The 15130-nt window shown below is 46.2% G+C and overlaps 1 protein-coding gene across 1 annotated transcript in view; it reads right to left on the bottom strand.

Moving 5' to 3' along the window:
* GOT1 (glutamic-oxaloacetic transaminase 1) overlaps positions 1 to 15130 on the bottom strand; it is a 118525-nt gene that overhangs the window by 17589 nt on the left and 85806 nt on the right. The window contains exons 6-8 of the mRNA XM_029610100.1: positions 9315 to 9465; positions 7936 to 8101; positions 7705 to 7847 (exon numbers count right to left, since the gene is read on the bottom strand). Coding sequence (XP_029465960.1) covers positions 7705 to 7847; positions 7936 to 8101; positions 9315 to 9465 — 460 coding nt within the window. The remainder of the gene's footprint in view (positions 1 to 7704; positions 7848 to 7935; positions 8102 to 9314; positions 9466 to 15130) is intronic.

Raw genomic sequence — 15130 nt, 5'->3', positions numbered from 1 at the left:
GTCTGGATCAGGATGACATGATTGGACAGGCGATCCTGAAATACTCTGAGAGCGTATTGAATTGCTCGTAACTCCAGGAAATTTATTTGGTGTTTGGCTTCCTCTGGAGACCAGGAACCTTGTGTCTGGAGATCGGCCACATGGGCTCCCCACCCAACGTTGGAAGCATCGGTGGTGAGAATTATTTGAGAGTTTGGTGCCTGAAAGGGCAAGCCCTGTAGAAGATTGATATGATTTGTCTACCAGGTGAGAGACAGACTGAGTGAGTCTGTGACGCAGACAATGGTTGACAGGGGCTGAAGGGACTGTGTCCACTGCGACCTTAGAGTCCACTGCATGATTCTCATGGCCAGGCGGGCCATCGGTGTGACCTCAACTGAGGACGCCATGTGTCCTAGAAGGATGAGAAAACGATGAGCAGTCGTCAAGCGTTGAGACTGCAGCTGTTGTGCCCGAGACACGAGAGTCAGGGCTCATTGTCGAGGCAGGAAAGCCTTTGCCTGTAAGGTGTCCAAGTCTGCCCCAATGAACGATAAGGTTTGAGATGGGACTAAGGAGGATTTGTCGTAATTGACGAGAAATCCGAGTGAAAGTAGAGTGTTTAAGGTGAGATGTAGGGATGACAAAGCGGATTGCTGAGTCGGAGCCATGATTAACCAGTCGTCCAGATAGGGGTAGACGTGAACACCTTGAGTCCTTAGGAAGGTGGCAACCACGACGAGGCATTTTGTAAAGACATGTGGTGCAAATGCTAGGCCGAATGGAAGCACTCGGTATTGATAGTGCTTGGGGCCTACGAGAAACCTCAGGAATTTGCGATGTGATGGAATTATCGCAATGAGTGTATGCGTCCTGGAGGTCGAGAGAGCAGAGCCAGTCTCCTCTTTGAAGAAGAGGAAGCAGGGAGCCCAAGGTTACTATCTTGAACTTTTTTCTCTGGAGGTACTTGTTGAGGGCTCGTAGATCCAAAATTGGACGAACGCCTCCCGATCTTTTGGGGATTAGAAAGTACCAGGAATAGAACCCGAAGCCTTGCTGAGGTGATGGTACTGGTTCTATTGCTCTGGACTGGAGTAGGAGAGAGGCCTCCCTCTCCAGGAGCAATGAATGGTCGGATGTTTTCCAAGTCATTAAAGGTGGGGAATCCGGTTGGATGGAGAGAAAGTTGAGATGATAGCCTTGAGCAATTATTGCTAGGATCCAGTGGTCCGAAATGATTGATTGTCATATGTTGTTGAAATGGCACAAACGGCCTCCCACTGGGATATTTGGTAATGGAATCTGGCTGCTGCTCTCTGTGCAAGAGTCAAAAACCAGAAGCAGGGCCCGGTTGGGGGGCTGTCTGTGGTTTTTGCTTTCGGGTTTGATGAGACTGTGATCTGAGGAATGGTCTCGCACACCGGCATCTGGCTGCTGGTGGGTAGGACTTCTTTGGTCTATAAAAAGACTTTTTAGAGTCCTTCCGGAAAAGCTGTTTAGAAGGATAATTCGAAGGAATCAAGGAGAGCTGTCAGAGTCTCAGGATGGTCCTTCAGTTCAGCCACTGTCTTCTGAATCTGCTTGCCAAAGAGATTGTCTCCTATGCAGGGGAGGTCGGATAAACATCCTTGCACTTCCGGACGAAGGCCTGAAGACTTGAGCCAAGCCCATCATCTTGCTGAAATAGCGGCTGCAGGCACTCTGGTTGCAGTGTCAAAGATATCGTAACATGATCTGATCTCATGTTTGCCTGCCTCCAAACCCTTATTAAGAAGGTTGTGGAAGTTTTCTGGAAGTGACTGAGGCTTGGAGGTTGTCAAGTCTTGTAGTTGCTTAAAAATGACCCTATTATATTGGGTCATATATAGTTGGTAAGCAGCAATTCGGAGGATCAGTATTGACCCTTGAAAGACTCGGCGACCAATGTTATCCAAAAACTTCTGTTCCTTGCCAGGGGGAAAGAAGGTATGAGTTTTCAACCTTTTTGCTTTCTTTTGCGCAGATTCAACCACCACAGACTGGTGATCCAACTGAGGCTTTTGAAAGCCTGGAGCTGACTGTACCAAATAGGTAGAGTCCGTTTTCCTGTGGACTGGTGCAATGGAGCCAGGATGTTCCCAGTTCTTTTTGAGAAGATCAAGAAGAACTTGATGGATGGGGATGGAGGTAATTTCCTTGGGCGCATCCAGGAATTGAAGTAACTCCATCATTTGATGTCTGTCATCCTGTTCCATCAGTAACTGGAAAGGGACCAATTCAGATATGTCCTTCACAAAATTTATGAAAGAAAGGTCCTCTGGAGGAGAACACTTTCTATTTTCAGTGGGTGAAGGTGGTGAAGGCAAATCATCGGTGTCTGGTGAAGAATCATCAGTCCAGGTATCATAAGGATCAGCACCTGTCGCTCTAGGAACTGTAGAGGGATGGGGTAGTTGGATACCTGAAGGTCCCGGTTTAGGCTCCGAAGGCATCGAAGGAATAACCGGAGGCACCGATGAAAGTAATGAAGGCCCTGGCGCAGGCATTGATGGCATCGGTGGATGGCTCGATGGCGCCGATGGAGGTATCAGTATCGATGTCGAATGCTGAGGCAGAACTCCTGAAGGAGGGATGCGGAACGGTGTTTCTCCTCCCGATGATAAAGTCAGCGGGGAGGGCACCGGAGCCATCGGTGACCCGTGGTCCATCAGTGGAAAAGCGTCAATAAGCGCTTCCATCCTTGACAGCAGTGTTGCCAATGCTGCTGGAATCAGGTCGGTGCTCGATTCCACTATTGGTACCGATATCGGTGCCGGGGTAACCTGGAGTCGATGCATCGCGTTGTCGATGGTCTCCTGAACCACCTGGTCCAATTCTTCTCGGAGACCTGGAGCAAGCAGCCCTGGCTCCGGAACAGAAGAAGGAGGCAGAGGCATAGCCGGAGTGACCACCATTAAAGGCGGAGTCGCGGCTCCCGACGCCCTGTCGGGTGAGGATTGCCTCGGTGACCCAGTTGCCGAAAAGGTCGGTGCCTTTTCTGGACGGGGTTTCTTTGGCGGCGTCTTGGACGATGGCGAGGTCGATGGTTTCGATGCCTCGATGGCGATGTTTCTCCTTACGATCCCCTCGGACCTGAGGGGGAGAAGAGGGTGTCGAAGGCCGTGAAGTGATCGACGCCGGGCGGTCACCGGTCGGTGGTCGATGCTGACGCGACGTTGACAGTTCAAATGGCGTCAATGCAATGGACGGAGTTGGGGTTTGAGCACGGAAGAGAAGTCCCATCTTCTCCATTCTGACCTTGCAACCTTTTGGTGTCATTAAGGCACATTTGGTGCAGGTCAAGACATCGTGCTCTCGTCCAAGACACATTACATAGACTTTATGCAGGTCTGTAATGGACATGGTACGAGTACAGTCCAGACACAGACGGAACCCCGACGCCATGGCCATAGAAAAATCGAGCCGCGGTATGGTCGACGGCCAGTAGGCCGCGAGGGCCAAACTAGACGGTAATCGACGGAAAACAGGTAAAAACTTTCCTGCAAACTTTCCCCGCCTGAGTCCTGCCTATCTTCTCTCCTCTCCGCTCCGCTCCGCTGAGGCTCGTGCGGCCGGTGCAGCCCATTCGGGGCAGGAGCCTGCTCACACCCAGAGGTGAGCCATGCGGAGAGGGCTGAGCCCGGACGACTGCAAAACCAGACGACTTCAAAACCAGCAAAAAAAAAAAAAAAAAAAAGTAAAAACGCAAACGATCTGGGGAGAGAGCCGCATGGTGAGTTAAACCGCGCCCCTTTTAGATTCTGCCGGCCTATCAGACGCCGTCTAGAGTCCATTTAAAAAAAGCAGCGATCCTAGCGGCATCGCGTGCCTGAAGGAGCGCGACCTAAGGGGCCTGCCCCTTAGTGTGCCCCTTCGTGAGCCCCAGGGCAGGGGCCCCACACGCTGCTTGCAACCTCTCCCTTAATAGTACTACACCGGATCTTCACAAGCATCCAGCATTTCTCCAGTCTCTTCCAACCTCTTAACACTCACCCCCTCCAGTAATCATCCAGCACCCATCTCCTCCAGCAATCATCCAGCACCCATCCAGCCGCACCCAGAAATCACCCTCTTCTCGTCACATCAACAAAACCAAAATGACAGCTGGATGCCCAATACCCATCCTACACCTCAGTCTCCTCACCAAGGGCAAAGCATTCATGCAACCTCGATCACGTTCCATCAAGACTCTCATCCCAATCATGACATCACCTTTTACTCAACTCTTGGGCCTCGCATTATTCTCCTTAACACTCTTCAATGCACAATCCCTCACCAAGAAATCACTTATCCTCAACAATTACCTTCTTGACGCAAAACCTGACATCTGCGCCATAACGGAAACATGGCTTAAACCAACAGATACAGCCCTGATAAACCAACTCCCCACACATCTTTACATTTATTCACTACCCCGACTCAAGAAAAGAGGCGGCGGCCTCCTCAAAGCAGCCAAAAAAGAGCTGAGACTATCCCAACTCCAAACCAAAATGGATTCCAAAACTAAATTAGGCCTTTTCAAAACCAACCAACTCCAAATCCTCCTCACCTACGCTCCACCAGGACTTCTTGATTCCGACGCCTCCCCGATTATAGAATTTATCGCTAAACACATAAACCTGGACTCCCCCGCCATGATCCTAGGGGATTTCAACCTTCATGTTGATAATATCCCATGCACGGCCAATTGTGAGGCATTTATCACCTCCCTCACAGCTATGGGCTTCAAGCAGATCATCAACAAGCCCACCCACAAAGCTGGACACACCCTGGACCTTATTTTCATAAACTCCGGCCTCTCACACTATACACCCCCAAATGCACCTCGATACCCTGGTCGGACCACACATTAATCACTACTACCTTCACAATGAAAGAAACCCATAATACTCTACCTATTCAATCCTCTTTTCACTACAGGAGAGCATGCCCATCCAATGTCCTCAGCAATCACCTAGCCAAAGAACTTCCTCACTTAGACCTTTCAAATCCCAACTCAGCTCTCCTTTCTTGGAGTAATATCACAGAAACAGTAGCAAATACACTATGTTCACTATCAACCAAAAAAATCAACCCTTCCGCGCACAGAAAACAACCATGGTTTTCAAATGAACTACAACACCTCAAACAAAATCTCAGACAGAAAGAAAACAAATGGCGTAAGGCCCCTTCCTCCAGAACACTATCTGCTTACAAATCTGCCCTCCACCTCTACAGGAATTCAACCTTGCGTTCTAAAAGAGATTTCTTCACATAAAGGATCCACAACCTTGCCTACGATGCTAAAGCACTATTCTCCTACGTTTCCAATCTAACTCAAACCAACGTCCCTGCTATCCCCAACGACCAAGCACAATCCAAAGCGGACAAACTGGCACTCTTTTTCCAAAGCAAAATCGCAAACCTCCTAACTCGTCTACCTCCATGTCCACCCTCCTCTTCTAGCTCATATCATCTCCCAAATAATGAGATTTCGTTTGAATCATTTGAACCCATCACCGCTCTGGAGATTCAAACTATGCTGAAGAAAATGAAACTCTCCACACACCCCGACGACCAAATTCCAACTAAAATACTCTTGCTGATACCTGACACCATCTCCAAACCTCTGGCAGATATCATAAACTGCTCATTATCACAAGGAATCTTCCCAGATGCCCTTAAACTCGCCTCTCTTAAACCACTTCTAAAAAAACCCAACTTAGATCCCAATGAACCTAACAACTTCCGCCCTATTTCTAATTTACCTTTTATAGCCAAGATAATGGAGAAATTAGTCAATTCACAGCTTTCAGACTACCTCGACGAACACAAAATACTCCAATCTACCCAATACGGGTTCCGTAAGGCACGAAGCACCGAAACCTTACTCATCTCTTTAACCGACCACCTCATCATGGGACTGGGCAAAGGACAATCCTTCTTGACCTCTCCGCGGCATTCGACACTGTAAACCACTCCATCCTCCTCGACCGCCTAGCAGACATCGGAATAACAGGAACGGCCTTTAGTTGGTTCAAATCTTTCCTTAGTAACAGAGGCTTCAAAGTCCGAATCCACAACAAAGAGTCCCTGCGCATCAACTCCTCCCAAGGAGTTCCTCAGGACTCATCCTTGTCCCCGACTCTTTTCAATATATACCTACTACCTCTGTGCCAACTGCTAACCAACTTTAAACTAAATCACTTCTTATACGCTGATGACGTACAAATCGTGATCCCAATAACAGAATCCATTACAAAAACAATCAAATTCTGGGAAAATTGCCTCCAAGAGATCAAACTCCTCCTCGCAAGCCTAAACCTTATACTCAATCCAGCCAAAACGGAAATCTTCCTCATCTCATCTGAAGACAGCAATTCTCCTCAAAAGTCACTCAAAAATAACTGTCACTCAAGCTAGAGACTTAGGAGTTTTAATCGATAACCATCTGAATCTAAAAACATTCATTAACAACACAACCAAGATCGGCTTCTATAAACTGCAAGTACTAAAAAGAATTAAACCTCTTCTCTACTTTCAAGACTTCAGAACGGTCCTCCAAGCTGTCCTATTCTCAAAGATAGACTACTGCAATTCCATTCTGCTAGGTCTACCCACCTCATCAACCAAACCGCTTCAGATGCTTCAAAATGCAGCGGCCAGAATATTGACAAACTCGGACAGAAGAGACCACATCACCCCAATCCTAAAAAACCTTCACTGGCTTCCTATTCGTTTCCGAATTCTACACAAGTCCCTCACTATTATCCACAAAACCATCCACAACCAAGCACCTCTTAACCTTCAACTCCCACTCAGACTTCACACCTCATCAAGACCGATCAGAGAGGCCTACAGAGGATCTCTCATGCCCCTCCAAAGTGACACACCACATAACCACAAGAGAACGGGCCTTCTCCACAGCGGGCCCAACCATTTGGAACACTATGCCCACTGAACTTAGACAAGAACCCTGCCTAATGACTTTTAGAAAAAGGCTTAAGACCTGGTTATTTCAACAAGCCTTTACATAAATTTACTGATTACCAGAACTAAGGCCCCGAGGCACCGCAATGAATATTTCTAGAACTCGTAGAACTCTCCAAATAACTGGCGTTGTTTCAAGTTACCTTTGCTCTGTCTTCTTCTTACCCCAGTTTGCGCACCCCCGTTTTATTGTAACTTTTTTACTTCTTTACTATGTTAAATATTAAAGTTATCATTCCCCAGTTTTCTGTAAACCGACATGATATGACTCGGTCATGAATGCCAGTATAAAAAAGCATCAAATAAATAAATAAATAAATAAATAAAACTTACCGGAGTACCGCGGACTGAAAAAAGTTAACGGAGCGACCCCTGTAGGGCAATTTAACTTTTAATAATTCCGTGAGGAAAATTCCTGTCAGGAATCCTTGCAAAGCTCCTTAACCACGTGGCTACTGCTGCGCAGAAAAAAGAAGACTGAAGAGGGACCCCTGCTGGCTGCAGGGTTGGTGCCATGCTGGGCATGCCCAGTAGGGGCCAGTCAAAGTTCTAGAAACTTTGACAAAAGTGTTCCGTGATTGGGCTCCATCCTGTGATGTCACCCCCCATATGTGAGGACTGCCATCCTGCTTGTCCTGTGAGAATGACTTATACAGAAGTATATATGTTATCTCTGTACCCAGTGACTAGATACTCATTGATTTAAAGCACAAGACCTGGTTGTGTATCTGTACTTACGGTTCAGGCCAGTGTAGCTGAACATGCCAATCTGGTCTGTAATATGATTCCAAGTTCCAGGGGTTCCAAGCTTCTCTAGTCGGGATCGGAGCTCTGACCTCATCAGCAAAACTCGATCTGCCATGGTCTTCACATTATCTTTCCTAAAAATAAGAAGACATTCAATATAAGCAGAATTTATTGCAAAAGAGTTTTTGAGCTACTATGCTATTTACTAAAGTCAATCCTTACCACTCAGCAAATAATTCAGAGCTAGTAAGGGTGATGGCAACAATACGAGCTCCCTGTGATGGAGGGTTTGACCAGGTGGTGCGGCAAATCTTTTCCATCTGAGAAAGGACCCGTTTAACATTGTCCATGTCTTTTCCCACAATAGTCAGATTTCCCACTCTTTCATCTGGAAAAGATAACAGAGACACTGAGTGGCTGCATTTCTTTTCACACAAAGTCTAATTGCCCCCAAGATACCCAATCAGTCCCCTATATCCTCAGTACCATTCTCTCTTTCTATACAGAAAACAAAGACATGCTAAAAAAAAGTTCCTCTTTCACAGAAGAAAATACATGCCCTGCCCTTCAACCTCAGGTGCATAACCTTCACTTCCTTCTCCAGCTGCATGCAGACCTTTCCAGCTCCTTCACCTACACAGTTCCCCAGAGGAAGCTATATGCACTGTAGTCACCAACATCACAGATAAACATGTCTAAGTTTAATTCAAAACCAAATGAATACAAACTGTAAGCAACAAAAAATAAGAGGTCATTAAAATAAAGGCAGAAAAAGGCCACTTAGCAATCAGGAAGGTATGTTTCTATGATTTTCTTGAGGTCCATTTTCAGCGGCCGCGCCGCTAAATATACCCAGCTAACCTAAAGTTAGCCGGTTATGTCTAACCGGCTAACTTTGGGACAGCCCTATGGGCCAACCAGAGTTAGACACATTGGTTAAACAGCTAACTCTGAATATTGAAACACCTCCCGCCCACCCTTGGAATGCCCCCTTCTTATCCTGCTAAATTCTAGCCAAGTAATAAGTAATCCATCTAAATGGCTTTTAAATATCGGTTTCCTTAACTTTTGTAATCAACTTGGTATATCTAGATATTTTGCCTTCTTCTGAAACAAGTTTCTGCAATATTTCACAGCAATCTGACAGGGTCATTTTTCAAAATGCGATGAGCTGTTATTGCATGCGTTAGGACCTTATCACATGCGATAATGACCGCATTGTGATGATAAAATTTTAATGAGGGGAAGGGTTTGGGCGGGTTTTAAAAAATGTTGGGCCCGGTTGTGCTGCGGGCGATAATGTTTTACACATTATCGGCAGCAGTAGCACCAGAAATAACTACACACCTTTTTCAGGGGCACTATTGGGACAATAGTGTGCGCCGCAGCGGGCAAAAACGCACCGCCACGATGCGGCCAGGTGCACACTATCGCCCCTTTTCTGGCCACGGCTCTTCATTCCACTGTATTTATAGTGAAATGAAAAATCTAGGCCTGAGTTAGCTCCACTCGAACCATGGTTTGGTCCAAACTTCATTCCCAATATTGGATTTTGATTTAAATTCAGTTGTCTACTATGCCACACCAATATGGATACTCACTGTATAATCCAAAGTTCTTGGAGAATGACTGAGCACAGAATAGCTCAAACCCCTTGGACACAAAGTGGCGTACAGCCCAGGCATCCTTATCCAGGCTCCCAGAGGCAAAGCCCTGGTAGGCAGAGTCAAAGAACGGGAACAGATGCCTCCGCTGAATTGAAGAAAACCAGATATTCAAATGCAATCCTTCTCTCCCCCATAGCTGACGCAACTACTTCCTACTCACCAGATCTACCTGAATACTGACAATGATTTAAGTAATTTTGCAAACAGCAGCTTATTGCTTTATACATAAAAAAAAAACCTTAATACTTTAGCTATTCATACAGATTATACCATCCATGGGGTATTTTCAACTTTGGAAATAAAGAGCCAATGAGATAAAGGGTCTGCCTTTTCTTCTACTTTTTCCAGTGGATTAACTAGGTTTACTGAAGGAAAGAAGTAAACATTATTATTAAACAGTGAAGAATCTTTTCCCATCAAATATGTCCTCCTTGGATGAGAATCACTTGCCAGGTTCTGTCTTTTGCAGCATATAAATCTCTAGGAAGTGAATTTTCAAAGAAGTTACACATGTAAAAGTAGCATATATATCATAGTAATTTTCAAAAGCTCATTTACGCATATAAAACCTCACGAAAATTCAACTCTATGGAGTGAATTTTCAAAGGAGTTACACGTGTAAACAGCAATTTTCAAAAACTGAGCTGAGTCACTTCTGGCTTTACTGCATGTATGGAGTAGTCCTGTTTTAAGGAAATCAGGACTGTAGCTCCATACGATAGGGTAAGACTAGGACTGGCTCCGCTTGTCCTCCTTTAACATAGAAGTATATTGTCACCTATCCATGTGGAATACACATGCTATATAAAAATGTGTATCTGAAATTATATAACACATAGGCAAAGAAAAGGAAATTATATAACCCAAAGGCAAAGCTACCACCTAAAGGCAGAATGGTCTATTGCGCTTTTATGGCCTTTTGATGCTGCAAGAACACAACCACAGAAAACCTATGAATTGGACCTAAACTTTTTAGCCTCCACGTGTGTACTTTGCATGCATGCATCCCAGAAAATAGCCACCTTTAGATCTGGATAGAATGTCTTGTTATAATTTTAAATAAAGATCCATATTTAAGGATCCATGCATGCAATTTGTGCAATGAGTCCAATATTCAAAACCCATTCAGCACTATTTAGCCAGATAAGCGAGGCTTATATGGCTAAGAAGCGGCTGCTGAATATGCGCCTACGTTCAAAGACCACCACTTTGCCATTTAAGTCCCTTATGCAGCTAAAAGTAGGCGGGTACTGAGCAAATCGGAGGCAGAACGAGTTAGCAATATAACATACAGCTAACTACCAATATTCGGAATTAGCCACATAAGTATATGTGTAAGTTTAGACGCCCCATAGAGCAGGTCTAATTTTAGCTGGGTAGACTTATGCAGCTAAGTGTGTATATTATATATATATATATATATATATATATATATATACACACACACACATACATACATATATATATATATACACACATACACACACACACACGTATATTCAGCGGCTTCGCCATGCTACTAAATACACATCGGGGTAGATTTTAAGAGGCGCGCGAACAGCCTACTTTTGCTTGCGCATCAGACTCAAGCAAAAGTACGCTGGATTTTAGTAGATACGCGCGGAGCCGCGCATATCCACTAAAATCCTGGATCGGCGCGCGCAAGGCTATCGATTTTGTATAGCCTGCGCGCGCCGAGCCGCGCTGCCTCCCCCCGTTCCCTCCAAGGCCGCTCCGAAATCGGAGCGGCCTTGGAGGGAACTTTCCTTTGCCCTCCCCTCACCTTCCCCTCCCTTCCCCTACCTAACCCACCCCCCCGGCCCTGTCTACACCCCCCCCTTACCTTTGTCGGGGGATTTACGCCTCCGGAGGGAGACGTAAATCCCCGCGCGCCAGCGGGCCTGCTGCGCGCCGGGCCGCGACCTGGGGGCGGGTACGGAGGGCGCGGCCACGCCCCCGGGCCGTAGCCACGCCCCGTACCCGCCCCCAAAACGCTGCCGACACGCCCCCGGAACGCCGCGACGACCGGGCCCGCCCCTCGACACGCCCCCGACACGCCCCCCTCCGAGAACCCCGGGACTTACGCGAGTCCCGGGGCTCTGCGCGCGCCGGGAGGCCTATGTAAAATAGGCTTCCCGGCGCGCAGGGCCCTGCTCGCCTAAATCCGCCCGGTTTTGGGCGGATTTAGGCGAGCAGGGCTCTGAAAATCTACCCCATCATAACTTAGCTGGATAAGTTCTTACAGGCTAAGTTACACGACCAGCTTTGAATATGGTTCAATTAGATTCTTACCTGCTAATGGTCTTTCCTGGAGTCCTGACAGACCAGTGTACTCTTTGGATTCTCCCTCCTACCAGCAGATGGGGACAGATGTATACAGATGACATCATCTGTATATACACTTGACCAGCAGGGAGATTGTCAGTAATCTTTTGCCAAAATTGGTTTCTTCTTTGCTCTCTTGTACTCATCTCTTCACCATAGTTTTGTTTGTTTTTTTTGCAGTCCATTTCTCTACTTGCGCCATCCGAACTTCCTTTCTTCTGCACCATCTCCTTTGCTTCCTTCCCCAGGGACCTGTACCTTCTGGTTCCCTGGCCTGTTCCCTTTCCCAATCTAAAATGGGATGCCTGCAGTTTCCAGGCGCTTGGGTGAACTCATTATCTCAAATAAAAGAATAGCTGAATGGTGTAGATGATTGCATGCCGGTCCTTAAAGCAAAAAAGTCATAAATAACTAAAAAGAAAGATAAAGCAAGAAGGAGAGTGCCACTCTGTTCATACCTCATGAAGCTCCCCTCTACTGTGCCCCTGACTTGCGGGCATCACTGCTTAATCTGTAACTGTTTGGGCCTTGTCCTACCTACTTCATTTTTTTTTCCTTAGGTGGGATTTAGACTGGTCTGTCAGGACTCCAAGAAAGGCAATTAGCAGGTAAGAATCTAATTGAACCTTCCTGATCACTCTGCCAGACCAGTATATTCTTGGGATGCACCAAAGCCCTCTATTTCGGATGGGTGATACCCAGAGCCAATTCAAGGACCCCCAAGGCAAAACTCATCTCCCTTCTCTCATATTCTGTCTATAATGCTTTGTGAACGTATGCACCGATGCCCAGGTAGATGCTTTTCAGATGCCTATTGGTGCTATCACCCTATATTCTGCCCATGATGCCACCTGTGCCCTTGCAGAGTGGGCTCTTAGCCTTGTTGGTACCAGCTTTCCCTTTATTAAGTGGGCTGTTGCTATTGTTTCCTTAATCAATCTGGCAAAAGAGGCCTTTGTTGCCACCTCCCCTTTCCTCTGACCTGAGAACAGTACAAAAAGCCTATCTGATCTTCTGGACTCATTGGTCACTTCAAGTACCTCAGCAGTGCTCTTCAGATGTCAAAGAACCTCAGGTCTCTGCGGTTTCCTACGCACTCCAACTTCTGAAAGCCTGAAAGTATAATGACCTGATTAATGTGGAAATTTGACACCATCTTTGGTAGGAAGGCCGGAACTGGACTGAATGTTACCTCTTGCTTAGAAAAAGACAAGTAAGGTCCCTATATGACAGTGCCTATAACTCTAATATCCTTCTAGCTGAGCTGGCCCATGAGTGTCACTATCTTGAGCATCAGGTCCTTCAGGGAAATTTCTTTTAGTAGTCAGGGTTATAAGGACTAAATTCAAGTCCCAAGGTGGAACCACCAGTTTGCTTGGCAGACAAATCTGCTTTGCCCCCTTTAGAAAGCATACCACATCTAGGTGGGCTGTGACCTGACTGAGGAACCCCCTAAAGCACACTATTGCTGTCATTTGGACCCTTAATGTATTCATTGCCAGCCCTTTATCCAGGCCCTCCTGCAGGATCTCTGGCACTTCCATCGTTCTTGGGGCAATACTTCTTCCTTTGTGCCAGGTTTCAATTATTTTCCGAATTCACACATATGTTAGTAACATAGTCCTCTTCTTGGCCTAAAGCAATGTGGTGATTTCTTGGATTGAGCATCCCCTTTGTCTGAATGTTTTCCTCTCAATAGCCAGGCTGAAAGTGAGAACCTGTGTAGGTTCTCCATAACTACCAGTCCCCGTCTGAGATGTGACAGGACCATCCACACACTGATGGGTTCTGCCACTGTGCATTCTACTAGGTCCATATACCATGGTCTCTTTGGCCAATCTGGCACCACCAGAAGAACTAGGCCTGGGTGCCGTGCCATTGTTGTGATCACCCTGCCTATCATTGGCAAGAGTGGGAATACGTACAAAAGCTCATTCTTTGGGCATTTTTGCGTTTAATGCATCTATGCCCTGGAGCCCACTTCTTTCTTGCGAATGAAGACATTTCTTGCCTTGGCATTCTTTCTTGTGGCCATCAGATCCCACTGCGTAGGCCCTCAATACTTTACCATTAAATGGAAGGTCTCCTCCGCCACCTCCCGTTCTCCTAGGTCTGGCAGCTGAGAAATTCTGCCTGGATATTTTCTCTCTCTGCTATGTGTACTGCTGAAACTTCTAGGAACTCCGGCTCTGCCATTGCCATTATTAGGGCTGTCTCCTCTGCCAGTGGCTTGCTCTTTGTTCTTCCCTGCTTGCTGATGAGGCTACTGTCATGGCATTGTCTGAGTAGACCTTTACTCCTTTGCCTTGCAGCTGCCCCCGGAAGTGGCCTAACGCTAACCTGATGGCCCTCAACTCCAACCAATTCATGGAGAAGGCTGTTTCCTGTTGGGATCAGATTCCTTGAGCTATCTGTCCCTGAGAATGTGCTTCCTACCCCTAGCAACTGGCATCTGTTGTCACTACTATCCATGATGGGTTCTACAGGACAGGTTGCTTGAGGTCAGCCACCATCACAAGCTCCTTTAGACCTGTTGTGGTAATTAGATCCTTTTGATAAATTTCTGACTGTGTGGTGACCAGTTCCCCAACAACTGGGCCTGCAGGGGTCTCATCTAGATTCTGGCACATGGCACTATCCCGATCGTTAAGGCCATGAAGCCCAACACTTGCAGATATCTCCAGGCACATGGGTATGTGATTACCTCACTCGTTGTATTCTTTTCCAGATCATTTATAAATATATTGAAAAGCACAGGTCCTAGTATTCCTAGGATTCCTGAGGCACTTCACTGTATACCCTTTTCCACTGAGAAAATTGTCTATTTAATCCTAGTCTCTGTTTCCTGTTTTAACCAGTTTGAAGTCCACAAAAGGACATTGCCACCTATCCCATGACTTTTTACTTTTCTCATGAAGAATTTTGTCAAATGCCTTCTGAAAATCCAATATCTACATGTCTATTAACCCCTTCAAAAAAGAAGCAGATTTGTGAGGCAAGACTTGCCTTGGGTAAAGCCATGCTGACTTTGTTCCATTAAACCATGTCTTTCTCTAAGTTCTGTGATTTTGATCTTTAAAACACTTTCCACTATTTTTCCTAGCACTGAAGTCAGGCTAACTGGTCTGTAGTTTCCCTGATCACCCCTGGAGCCCCTTTTAAATATTGGGGTTACATTAGCTACCATCCAATCTTCAGGTACAATAGATGATTTTAATGATAGGTTTCAAATTTTAACTAATAGATCTGAAATTTCATTTTTGAGTTCCTTCAGAACCCTGGGGTGTATACCATCCGGTCCAAGTGATTTAATAGTCTTCAGTTTATCAATCAGGCCTACCACATCTTCTAGGTTCACCGTAATTTGGTTCAGTTCATCTGAATCATTACCCATGAAAACCTTCTCCGGATCCGGTATCTCCCCA

This window comes from Rhinatrema bivittatum, chromosome 7 (genome assembly GCF_901001135.1).
Source record: "Rhinatrema bivittatum chromosome 7, aRhiBiv1.1, whole genome shotgun sequence".
In the NCBI taxonomy this organism is placed as follows: domain Eukaryota; kingdom Metazoa; phylum Chordata; class Amphibia; order Gymnophiona; family Rhinatrematidae; genus Rhinatrema; species Rhinatrema bivittatum.
This window is presented reverse-complemented; position numbering and strand designations above follow the sequence as displayed.